This window comes from Thermobia domestica, chromosome 2 (genome assembly GCF_964235325.1).
Source record: "Thermobia domestica chromosome 2, izTheDome1.hap1.1, whole genome shotgun sequence".
NCBI lineage: Eukaryota > Metazoa > Arthropoda > Insecta > Zygentoma > Lepismatidae > Thermobia > Thermobia domestica.
In genome coordinates, this window is record NC_137455.1 from 218,427,026 (window position 1) to 218,440,168 (window position 13,143).

Below are 13,143 nucleotides of genomic sequence, written 5' to 3' on the forward strand. Positions count from 1 at the left end.
TACGTATTCGTTTATTTTTTTCGTATTGTCGCTACAGAATGTATCGTTCCAATTCTTCATGTGCTTCAAGCACTTCTGACATACTGTTACTAGCACTTTTGATATTTCACGATCAAAGTTTTGGAGGGGTCTGTGTCCCACATAAAAGTTTTTGTTTTCTTTTTCAGGAAAATAAGAAACACGAATTCCGTCATTTTATGTCTACAACATCTGTTCACAATTTAATTTACTTTGGTTCACTTCCTCTGGTCTTTCGGGCGTCAACTTTCAAAATTTAGCGTGGGCTTTTTTGCCCCCTAGAACAGTTTTCTCGCAGAAAATAAGAAACGCATATTGGTTTATTTGATGTGTAGTATGTACCTGCCAAATTTATCAAAATGGGTGTGTTACAAGTGGGAAGTGTTACTTGTCAGTCATTGTAGAATTATTTTCCCTGTTCCTCCATCAATAAGAAATTGTCTGACAAGTAAAGGGTCCAAATGGATGAATCGAGTTGCGGGATGAGACGTAGTGCGACTGATGGAGGATGTGAAAATATGTATATGTTCAAGGTTAAAAGGGCTGAACGGCATAAGAAACGGAGGGAGTCAAAATTGATGGGTGAAAGTCTATGCTATGTTATTGAAATACATCAAATAAGCTGTTAAAGCGTGAAAATAGTGAAATATAAACAATGCAAACGATGGTAGTTTCACATATTGACAAAAGAAGAATTGGCAGTACAAATCACGAACCTCCGGCCCCGTCGTGAAATCCGCCCTTTTGAAATCTGTGATAATTTTAGAATTGGAAAGGTAGTGATGTGATATAGCAGTTAGGGCCAGCATGTTCTCAAAAGTCAATTATGAACTTTAGTGATAATTATCTGTACTTATTTCGAAGACAGAATAATCTTCATAGTTATTTATGAAAATCTAGGAAACTGATACTCATATGGTGAAAGTTCGGACTATCACGAAAACACATGTAAGTTGAAATATCCAAAGCCAAGAAAACTAAACATGAAATTTGATATCCAAGTTGCATATTATTACATTTCACTGTCGAATATCAAATATCACTGATAGTTTTCTTGGTTTGTAGATATGTGAGCTATTTCTTGTCCATAATACGACTAGTAATAATGCTAAAAGACTCACACATCGAATTTAGTTCGTACCTTTAGCATTTCCTACAATCAACGTAAATTGTAGTTCTCAGCCTTTTGAAAATTGAGCCCCATAGACTTACCTACAAATAATAGTTTCAATAATACAAACTATTAAAAACGCCTCCGCCACCGACAAACTGTAAGCAACCCCTGTAAAATGAAATGAAGTATTTCATTTTAACTAATCACGATTACGCTCTTTAGGTTGAGACAATGATTAAGGCAAGTGAATGTTGATGGAAGATATGATGGAATGATAATGTAAAAGGAAATTGGAGTAACCCGAGAGCTCACACGATACAATGGTGTCCATCACAAATTTTCTTGGCTGATGTTCGAACCAGAGGACCTACGTACCAGAGGCAGGCTGTTTACCACTGAGTCACCGTGTACTCCTCCAATCCCCAAGAGATGCGGGCATCCAGTTAAGAATAATTGACATAGAAAAACGTACTTACCTCTTCGCACGAAGGAAACTCCACGAACCCCAGATTCTGACCCTTTGTACTTCTTGTATATTGGTTTATCACACACAACATTTAGTATATCGTTACATCTGTGAGAATCATAATGTTTCCTCCAAAGTAGGAGCAGCATGACTTAGTGCGCTTACTTCTGGTGCGGGATGGACCTCGTTCGATCCCAGACTATAAAAGTTTGTAGTGGATACCATCGTACACGTGAGATTTCTCGGGATTATCCTGTTTTCTTCTACATTCTCATTTCACGAATTATTTTCCAAAAATTAGTTTGCATCTATTATTTCTCTCTATTATTGGATCGGATTTCAGTTTAGCATCCCTTCGGTAGCCAAATTACATGAGACATATAGCTATGGATTAACGTGAGACCCGAACTACTTACGCTCCAGCCACGAATCGGAGCCGGGTCTCCTATGCGAAAGCCGCACTCGCTACCCCATAGCCATGCGTTACCTCTGTCTTCATTAGCCTAGAAGGCATAAAATTTAAACTTTATGGTCTTAATATAATTTCAGTTCTTCCTCCATAGTCAATTCTATACCGAGACAAAGTAGATCAACCAAATATGTGCATCTTCCCTTTTTTATAAGTGTAATGATGTTCTTGTAATTTCGACCGTGTTCTAAGATTCCTGTTAGTTGAAATAAAGTATTTAATTGTAGTTAACTTGCCTTAGTCAACGTTTCATAAAATATCCCAATTATTCTTCAATTTCTTTTGGGATAACCTTAGTGCTGCCTCTGTACCATATCGTGTTGTGCATTAATTAAAGCTATGGCTAAAAATAATATAAATTTCCTTTCCTCTGACTTCGATCCGACATTTTGTTCTCGAGTTACAGCTGTTTTGGACATTTTTCCGACAGGTTTTTGGGCTAGTCATAGCGCCATAGCGAAGCCCCTAGGCGTGCACCCAGGTTGTCTTATCTTAGTGTCAGGAATCAGCTCCCACAACGTTGTCATTGTTGTTTTGATACACTGTATATTTCTATCCTGTTTCTGATTAGCTCCTCTTTTCCAATAAATTTGCAGTATTCACAAAACAAACCAAAAGTGAACTAAATTCACTAAATCGCCTTCCCCCTATGCTTTCTTCTTCTATAGTACTTATTATATATTTATATTGTAGTTGAGAGATTGCCAATATTGATTGAAATATCTGGTTAAAATGCTAGTAGAGGAATTTCCTCTTTAGTACAGAAATTCCCTCCTTGCATCCTACCACCATTTTACGCGAGTTAGGATTAGGCATGATGGTAATTCCCATCTCGCCTAAAATGACGAAATTGCTTATTTTCGAGATATAAGTGGCTGTTAAATCGTTAGGCAAGGTGGGATTAGGCGAGATGGGATGGAGTGATCTGGAAATGTAGGAAGACGGTAGGTGGCGGCATGACCTCACGACGTCCCCCATGCCTATCTTCGGCCAATCTAATTTCTTAGGAACTGCGGGACGCCGTACACATTGTTTGGAGGTGGGAAGACGGAATCCTCCGCGTTCCCACGCACTTCTACCTCCTGCTGCAAAGTATTAATTGCTGTAAGAACTAACGAAAAATATGTGAATAATAATAATAATAATAATAATAATAATAATAATAATTATTATTATTATTATTATACTAATAATAATAAAGGATCTCAATGATAAAGATATTTTCCTCAACTTTCTATTACAATTGCTGTGGGTTCCCTGAATCTGGATATATTCTTTTTATCTGGAATAAAGAGGCTTCAAACGACAATTTGATTTGTATAAAACAAAAAAGCTTTTTCAGTTGTTTTACAAAAAACGAAGCAACTGACAACTGAACTTGTGTCTGTTTTTTAACACAATCTTTCAAGGCACACAAGTCACGCCTGCAGGCAGCTTGGTTTTTTGCCTGAGGGCAGCTTCAGTACTAAAATTAAGATTTCCATTCTGTCAATTTATGTGTAGCTATTAGTCAATCACACAGGATCTTTGAACACTAAATTTTACAAGATAGGTTTTGTTCATCGGGTAGGAAGCAAAGTCCATCGTATGTTGTAATCCTTCACCATCTTTTGCACACTGTGAAATTTAACTTGTATACTGTAATGAGTTACAGAAAAGAGAATATTTAAAAAAAAGACTATCAAAGAGATTGACCATTATAAAAATATATTCAAGATGAAAAATATTCATTTAAGAGTTGTCGTACTTAGTTGTCTGCACTGAAATTCCCATAATGTTCTTTCTTCTTTACTAATATGAGCTCCGAGCTTCTTCGTGGCTAAGTGTTTAGCGTAAGCGCCTTTGACGTGAGAGACCCGGGTCCTATTCCCAGCGAAAGCTCATGTTCGGATTTCACGATTAATAAGTAGGTCCCGTCTCATATAGCTTCACTGCTGAAAGAGACGATAAAACCAACTCAACCCATATTGAGCACCATAGGAGATATAACTCGGAGAGGAATTTTGTTCCAGAAAAACCTCCCAAAATCATCTACGGTACGAAATATGTCTGCAATGCAACATGTCAATCATTTCTTACTCTATGCTCTGTGACCTAGTTTGTTTTACATGTTTTCAGTAAACTAGACAGACAAATGGAAGAATAGAGGCTTTCTCGCAGAAAATTGTGTTCGAGGGTGGTGGTTACATAGGCACTTTTTCACGGGGACGCTAGGGGGACGGGGTCACCCTAAATTTTTACATGAGAATGAAATCTGAGCATTAAAGTACTCAGGCATTAGGATTTTTTGTTAGAGTACCAGATTCGACTACTGGTGTAAGCTCAACTTTCAGTCCTATGTCATTTACAGGTCTCGTCTCATACAGATTCGTTAAAAAAATCTCTAAATATGTGCTATGACTAGTATGGAAACTAAAGTTCTTTTTAGCCAAAGAAATATAAACTTCTTGCTTTAGAGGGGGCGCGATGGCTCAGTGGTAGAGCGTTCACCTCTGGTGCTTAGGGTCCCGGGTTCGATCCCAGTCCCCGCCAAGTGAACTTTGTGGTGGAAAAACACCGTGCTCGTGGGTTTTCTCGGGGTTCTCCCGTTTCCTCCCATTTTCTTCATTCCACCATTTCACTCATCTCTCATTATCACCGTCTCCTTTAGTCTAACCGGCATAATCATGGGACGTAAAACTCAAAGATTTCATTTCATTTTCATTTTTTTCTTGCTTTAGACTGTCCTGTAATCGTTTTCCTGTAGGCGAGATAGTATGGTTGGGAACGGTCTTATCAGATTCATGTTCCGAACCCACATTAAATAGACCGTCCTTTATAACCTTGGTATTGTATAAGGACGAAATCAAAATTATACTGATAGCTCTAGTAACAAATATTATAGGAAGGAATTAATAAATGGCTGGTTTTGAAATAGAGAAAGGACAGTATCCGAGCTTTTTCATCATTACTAGCATAGCTATATTACCCGCTTCGCTGGGCTGAAATGATGGTATTTTGTGATCAAATGTTTGAAGGGGTCCGTGCCCCACCCAACCGTCTTTCCCAGGAAAATACGAAACCCGTGTTTCCCCATTTTACGTCTGCAATATATGTGCACAATATATATTCAGTTGTTCTTGCCCTTCGGGTGTCAACTTTCAAAATCTTGGGTGAGGCTTTTATATTAAACCTTGACATTATATAACTTTCCTTTTTTATGAGATTCTTATTTGGGATGGAGAAGAAAAATCCTTTCTTCTGATATTTGTTTCTTGCCATTCATCTGTTTGGACTGCTTAAGTAATATCATTTTGTAACTTTTGATGTCACCCAACTTCGTCACGATAAAAAATGTCATTCTTAACAATTTGTTTTATTCTCTTATTTTCAGTTTAGCACAGTTATAACTTTTTTTCAAAATTGATGTTTGGTCCATCTCCTTTCGAATTCGCAACGAACCCAATCACCGAGCTTTTGGGTTGCCTGCTATTGCAGGAAAAGGAGAATTGCATTTGCTAATGCACTTTTGGAGTCGTGTATACAATAGAGGGGCCTAAAGAATGAGTCAGACAAGAGGTTCACCGACCTCAGAGAGAGTGAAGCGGATGTTAAAATAGCACCACTGTGTATTTGTATATATATATATATATATATATGTGTGTGAGCGTATTTCTTGGTTATAACAATATTAATGCCCTCTATGATATATTTCTGGCAGTGTTACTGATCAGTATTGCGCAAGTTATTGAATTTAAAAGTCTGTAATTATTAAAATGTGTTAATTCGGTTTACGTTTTTCTTTCATATCTATACAATTATGTAACAGTGATTCACTCATCAACATAAAGGCCATACAGCAAAACAATTTGGACAGAAAACTCCCTTACCATGAAAACTAGTGATAAATGATCCTTTAGATACGTACGCTAAGAGAGCTTAAAGGGGTTTCAATTTTTTTTTCTTTTTCAAGAGTGAAGTACCTCACATTAGGAAGATAAAATATGGCACGAGTTTCTCACTTCAAATAACTTAATGTATATTTCAGAATTTGTTTTGGAGATTTCGCTCTTAAATAGGGAAATGGAGCAATTTCTATTGTACAAATTTCAAATTATTATGAAACTAGTAAATGTAGAAAATTATTCAAGTTACAAGTATGGAATTAGAATTAAGAGAATACCTTTTTCGATGATTCCGTGTCTAATTGGGAAAGAGAACACACACTATAATGAATTTTTCGATTCGTTATATAAAAAAAATCTTTGAGTATATTTGTAGGTTGGAAGGAACAAGTCTGGTACACAAACAGCTAATTGAATTTAATCGCAAACTTTTTCTAGCCTTTCCAAACTTTGGGTAAAAACGGGACAATTTACAGTATTAAATTTTTCCATTATTTATTCAGAAAATTCTTAATGTGAGTATTCAGTTGAGTAGCGAAAATCGATATATAAACTCTGAATCAGACATTAGTAAACATATGTTGCAGACATTTCTAAAAGGAAAAAGAGGAGCAACTTTTACAATATTCAAATTTTCATTTTTATAAAATTCAACTTTATCCTTCCTGTGTGAAGAATCGTTTCGTCTATTTGTTCTATTATAAGCATTTGTCATTTGAGTTTGCAAACATGTTTATTTTAATACTTAAGAGTAGAACTCCATTTGAGGAGTAGCAAATCTTTAAGGCCGGACTCTCATTGGCCTCCGAGGGGTGTAACCATGATGCCCCCCTTTTCAGCCTAATTTGCCTGACCTATGTCAGTCTACTAGCGGGTGAGATGTTGCAGTTTTGAGAATTGAAATGGGTGCCATTTTTGGGAATGACAAATAGGATTATAACAACATTTAGGCCTTCAACACGTTAACTACATTACTTATTTGGGACATTCAATTTGCCAAGCTTTGGCAATAACATCCTCGTTGTTATGCTTTTTCCTCTTGATATCGTAAATTTCAGTCATAGCTTCAACTAGCATTATGAATTTTAGTGGTGGGGCTCAAAAACCGGTTTTTAAAATATTCAAAAAATCGGTTATCGGTTTTCTCCAAAACCGGTTCGGTTTTTCAGCGGGTTCGGTTTCGGTATTCTTCACAACCGGTTTCGTTTTTTTCCAAAATTAATTCTATTTCTGACCAGAATAGGGTTTCGTTGTTCCCCGGAAACTGAATCCGTTTCCACAGAAATAGTTTTGTGTTTTCCAAAAGTTTTCATCGAAACCAGTTTTGAAGAAAACCAAAACCGGTGTCAGTGAAAACCGAACCGGTTTTGGAGAAAACCAATGTCGGTTTTTCGGTTTTAGTTTTTCAGAAACCGGTTTCCGGTTTCTGTAAAACCGGTTTTGCCCATCCCTAGTTTATTAAAATGTATCAGTTCGCCTGTGGCACCTGCCAAACTATCCATAACTGCCAAATTTTTCAGAGGTAGCCATTCCACTTCAACACACTGTAGATATCCAACACAATTCACAATGAACACAGACGATATGCAGTTCAGGTATCGTTTTTTGCATGGGTTGATGGAAATGCTCCCGTAATTTTGACACGAACTAAAGAAGAGAGAGAGAGATAGTTGCAGTGATGCTAATTGTGGCAAAAACTCAATTTTGTGGTAATTTTAGGCCCTTTTTTTCTGAGAAGGTTTAAGGATAGTATATATAAAACACAATTACGTAGCAGTTTCAACAGTGTCTTGATCAGACTTTCAGTCCTTCTGGCTACTTGGGAATTGGTCACCTCTTATATACCTTCCGGTGATCAACTTTTAATTAGGCTGCGTCCCTTCATTAAAAAGTAACCCTTGCGGTTTTCCACTTTTTGTCCAACTGCACACTTGTCCAACTAAAAATATACCTTAATCTTGGATATATTCCTGTTCTTTAATTGTCATTGTTTATGTTCCTTTGTTAATTCATCTTTCTTCTTTCCTTTCCTTTCTTCTTCTTTAAGAAAAATCCTGTTCCATTCTTTATTTATCGCAAATCCTTTATCCGAATTTATCATCTTGTCTTCTGCCTGTGTGATTTCCCTGTCTTTTCATTTCCTCATTAATGTCCTCTTCTATGCTTCTATAATCTCTGCTCCTTCCCACCGTATCCTGTGGGTTCTTTTACTGATGCTTGTGTATTGTGTTCTTGTTCCTTTTCAATCTTATGTGGTCCTTGTGCTGCTTTGTCCTTTTTTCCATATTTTTTGTTACTCTTGTGTAAATTCTGTTATTAAATGTAAAACTACAGGATGAAGACAAACTTAATGTGTTGAAACTGTTACGTGATTGTTTTTATATGCTTGTATCACATTGTCTTGCTTAGTGTATTGTCTGTTTGACAATATGGGAACAAGGCCTGATAGAAGACATATATAATGTAAATCCACAGAAATGAAATTCGCTAGTGACTAAAATTTGACCTAATGAGTCATCAATAATCACGAAACCAGTGTTATCAAAAGTTTGCTGTAAATCTTTTCTTTTGATTGCGAAACTGCATGCGAGTGCGAAAGTGGTTTCTGAAGTGATTTAATCATGTGTGGTTCTCAAACATCAAGCACCGAGGTACACAAATTGTGCTCTGGCGTCTAAGAAAAGAAATGAAAATCATGCAAATGAACGGGTGAGCAAAATAAATAAAGTACCAAACGAAAAACTATAAACTTCCGCGTTCCTTACGATATGTGTGTAGATGGTAATACTTTCGATTAAGGAAAACTATTCAGGAGCTATTTTATAAGATCAAAATTTAAGGATAATTCACTCAGATATTGTGATAAGTAATTTACAGGGTGTCTCAAAAGTCTCCTGGCATATTGTAACTGTTATTGTAAGAATTACAATAAAATGTAAGAGGGGAAAGAGTCTCCAAATGTCTTCAATCTAAATTGAAGGAATCTTTTAAATCGGATGAGCCGATTGGGCTATACACTCATTATTCGTCAATGTTAAATGAAAATGCAAGGTTGCCATTTACCTGTGGCTGGGGTTAGGAAAGTACGGGACGGAAGGTGGGCAAATTTTGTAAGAGAATGGTGAATGGGGACATGTTTGAAATGGGGCCTGGCCGTCGACACGTTAGCATAACAGTAACTTCATTCACTTACGTAAATGGCAAAGTTTCATTTGAAAGTTAGGCGCATAAAGAGTGTACAGCTTAAACGGCGCGTCTGGTTTAAGAAGTTCCTTCATGTTAGATTGAAAACGATATATTTGGAAACTGTTTTCCCTCTTACATTTTGTTGTATCTTTGATAAGTGTTACCCTATATCAGGGGACTTTTGAGGCACCCTGTAGATTAGTTCCATTTATCTCATGATATTGCCTTTGTAATAATGGGAAATTCAGAAGCAAAACAGAAATTTTTGCCTCGCGGAATGGGATTTTATAATGTTTCAGTTCGTTGCCACCGGGTACACGCCCGACATTGCTTCAAGTGCCATGCGGCGTTCCGAGTGACCTTGGACTCATTCATTCAGATTGCTTCCGACCTATTCGAATGCATGGAGAGCTTGTTTACGATAAACCTCAATGGAGCAAAAATTAAGTGCAACACTTGTATTCACCAGTTTGCACCTTTCGTGTGAGGCCAGGCTACGCGAGAATTCGACTTGGTATTAAAATATTTAGCAATACATAAATTTTTAATTTACAATTTGATTTGTATTTTTACACAGTAAAAACTTTTAGTGAAGTACGCTACCACATTAAAATTAATTCTAAACGACATAAATGCATAAACACATTCTAATTCTTGAAGAAAGAGTAGTGATCTTGAAGGTGTGTTATTTTAATTTCTGCTTGAATCAGAAACAAGAAATAAAACATTAGGAATACAAATTTACACATCATAAATTTTATGATTGGTACAAATGTTTTATTTTTCGATCATCCTACATATAGTGTGCCCGAAAATAAATGCAACCTTAATTTTGATCGAGTATATTTGTTGAGGTAGGAATGAAAGAAGCATTATTTTTGTGACAAAAGTTAACATTGTAGGCCTATATGGAGATATTTTGAGAATAAAACCAACATGTGCGCCGATGAGTTACACCTATGTTAGTATTTTTGTTGAACATTGTTGCCAGAACGTGCTATTTTATTTAAGAAATACTTTTTTCTCAATGTGTAAAAAAATAGCCTTTACAGCTGTCAACGATGCAAAACAACATGCAGTTTTGGTCCCATCCGATAAATATTGATGGGTATTATACATTTACATCAAGAATTACCGCGATTAATTCTTGTTCTGTTCCTCGCAATTGATAAGCAAATTTCAAATTTTTAAACTATACTTCTGGCCACTTAAACAATTACTAAAATTCAACGTTACAATTTGTCTCATTCGTTTTATTCTCAAAATGTGTCTGCAGACAACGCTAACTTCTGTTACTCAAAGTTTGTGTTGTGTTTCTTCTGAGACATTCTGTATAACTATTTGGTTCAATCATCGTATTGTATATTGATTTGTTATGGTACAAATGTATTTTAAGTGTTCTTTGCAATTATAACATTAACATTTTAAATATGCATTACATTACTTTTATTCTTTAGAAAACTTCAAAATGTTGGAACATCTATTTCATGTAATCAAACTGAATGGAGGAATCACGTATTATGCAGATGAAAACAGAATCCCTGCTTTGTATTACGTGGATATTAGTTTTCTTTCTATGCTAATTGTTGCTTGCGGAACTTCGTGCATTCTTTTGGTCCTGTTACCTGGAATGAGACGAAAATGTGCATCATTATTAGTGGTATGTATTAAACATATATTTTTTAAATGATCGTAGAGGTATCGTTGTTTTTAATATTGTAAACTGGGAGAAAATAATTGGAAAGTCTGTTTTGTTTATAAAAATTTCACGACTTTAAAGTCGGGTTCATTTGAGATAAGGAGATAAACAAATTTTCTACCATCACGTTCACGTATGTGGTCTGAAAAACGTGAATATGGTATTCGTTCACGTTTATCCATCCATCAACCCCACACACTGAGGTATGGAACCGATATTTTAAAACTTTTATAACAGCTATACATATTCTAAAATTTTATTGCATATATCGGTGATATAAGTAACACAGCTTTTAAGTATAATAGTTAATTGAAATGAACAATACTCTTTTTCTTGACAATCGGGGTTTGCAAATGATGGAATTGCAAATGGTGGTAGGGTTTGGGATTGGATGAATACTTATTGTATTCAAACAATAATTTTATATTAATATCCAATCCAAGAGCAAATACAAGACAGTATCAAAAAGTGAGGTGAATTTTCGATTTACTGAAAAATGTTCAGAGATAAATATCTGATGGTGTATCATGTTTCACACATAGTATCACGTTAATATTCGGCATAGGAACTATTGCGGTCCAAATATGCATTCTAATGCGACAGCAAATTACCCATGACCTTTGGAAAAAATTTTGCTCCAGGTTCCCTAACCAGATAACCGTACCTATTGTGCCTCTTCCAGTGTATCAAAACACCCGCTACAGAGGTGTTTCTTTAGGAGTTCAATCAAGGCTAAACAGAGGATGGTCAAGAATTTTCCAGTTGAAACTCATGATGTGTGTATGGGTTCATTTGGTTGCTATCCTGTGATCGTGCTTTATCGTGCAGTAACACTTTCTGCCCTAATTCCCCTTTTCGTTTTTGACGTATGGCTGCTTTCAGCGAGTCCATGGCTGGAAACATGTCCGCAGTAATACTCGTACCCCATGCCAGAAATTTAACATACACCCTGACGGGCCCAAACCACAGTGGCCACTGTTTTTTTTGGTAGAAATTTGGTCTTGAATTTCTTGGCCAGTGGTAACGACGGAAATTTCCGTATCTGATGTTTTTATTCAGTATCCATTGGGGTATTGCATCTTCTTGGCCCGTTATGATGCGAAGAAACAAATTTTCTTCGTGGGCACATCGCGTGAGGTGAGTCAGGGAAGCGCCTATTCAAGCGACGGTGCTTTTGGTCTTTACTCAGATGTTTTGGTACCCAACGCGCTTACACGTTTCTAAAGCAAAGATTGTCATTAATCATACTTCTCACGGAACAATATGAGATTTGCCATACATCTGCGACTTCATACAACCTCACTTTTGTCTTCACAGATCACCACACACATTCATATCGCTGATTGACGTTCCGAGTCTGCCACTTCTGTCACCATCTGACATAATCCTCATGCCACTTTCACCACATATACAATTGTTTCGGCGATATAACACTTTCTCCAGAGACCTCCACCAATTCTCGATAAATATCAGATGGTTTTTGTCCCTTGGCCCATAAAAAAAAAACGAATAGTACCGATCACCTTCTTCTTAGAGTAATTTTCAAGTCGATGTACCATCTTAAATTATTCTAGATACTAGTCGGTTGACTAAGAAGGCTGTAAGTGCCGTCAGACTTCCCTCACCTTGATATCTGCAACATAAAACAATATTAGCTTTGCAAATAACTCGGTGTTTCAGAGACAAATTCACCTTATTTTTTGATAAGCTTTCTGTATGGAAAAACTTACCAGAGCGCTAACATGATAATGGTGGAATTTGAAATTATAAGAAAAAGCACACATCTCATTAGGCCTTCTTACAAGCAGACGTTGTCACATTAAAAAGAAAAATGTAAACCTTCAACAGGATTGATTTGATTTAGAATTTCTCCTTACATTCAAAAGAAACAATTACGGAAATTATAACGAATATGTTCCTATTAATAGAAATTGAAACAATACAGCTAATGTCAAACCTTACATGTTAATACATGATAATACTTCATTTAAAGAAAAAGTGGTAATTCTTGGTAGCAGCAGTTCATTGTGGCTAAAACGAACAAAGAGCCTACTCAGAGAAATCAAGTGCTAATGAATGGGAAAGAACATTTACATTTTACAGGATACTATATTTTAAAACGTTTCTCTTCCTGACAAAATTAGCGATTTGATTTGACCTTCTTCAGTGGCAAAGAGGAGAGACGGAGATTTTAATTGCCTATCAGATTTTCTGGAGTGAATTAGTGATAGTTATACTTCAAAGAAATAATTTGCTAATTGCAATTATACCGCAGGATTATATATATAAAATATACTAAATAATACT

General features: G+C 36.1%; 1 protein-coding gene across 2 annotated transcripts in view; it reads left to right on the plus strand.

The window, feature by feature from the left end:
• LOC145678377 (dual oxidase maturation factor 1-like) overlaps nucleotides 1-13,143 on the plus strand; it is a 141,008-nt gene that overhangs the window by 115,389 nt on the left and 12,476 nt on the right. For both annotated transcript variants that reach the window (XM_081748451.1, XM_081748452.1), the window contains exon 2: nucleotides 10,595-10,797. In XM_081748451.1, coding sequence (XP_081604577.1) covers nucleotides 10,606-10,797 — 192 coding nt within the window. In that variant the 5' untranslated portion in view covers nucleotides 10,595-10,605. The remainder of the gene's footprint in view (nucleotides 1-10,594; nucleotides 10,798-13,143) is intronic.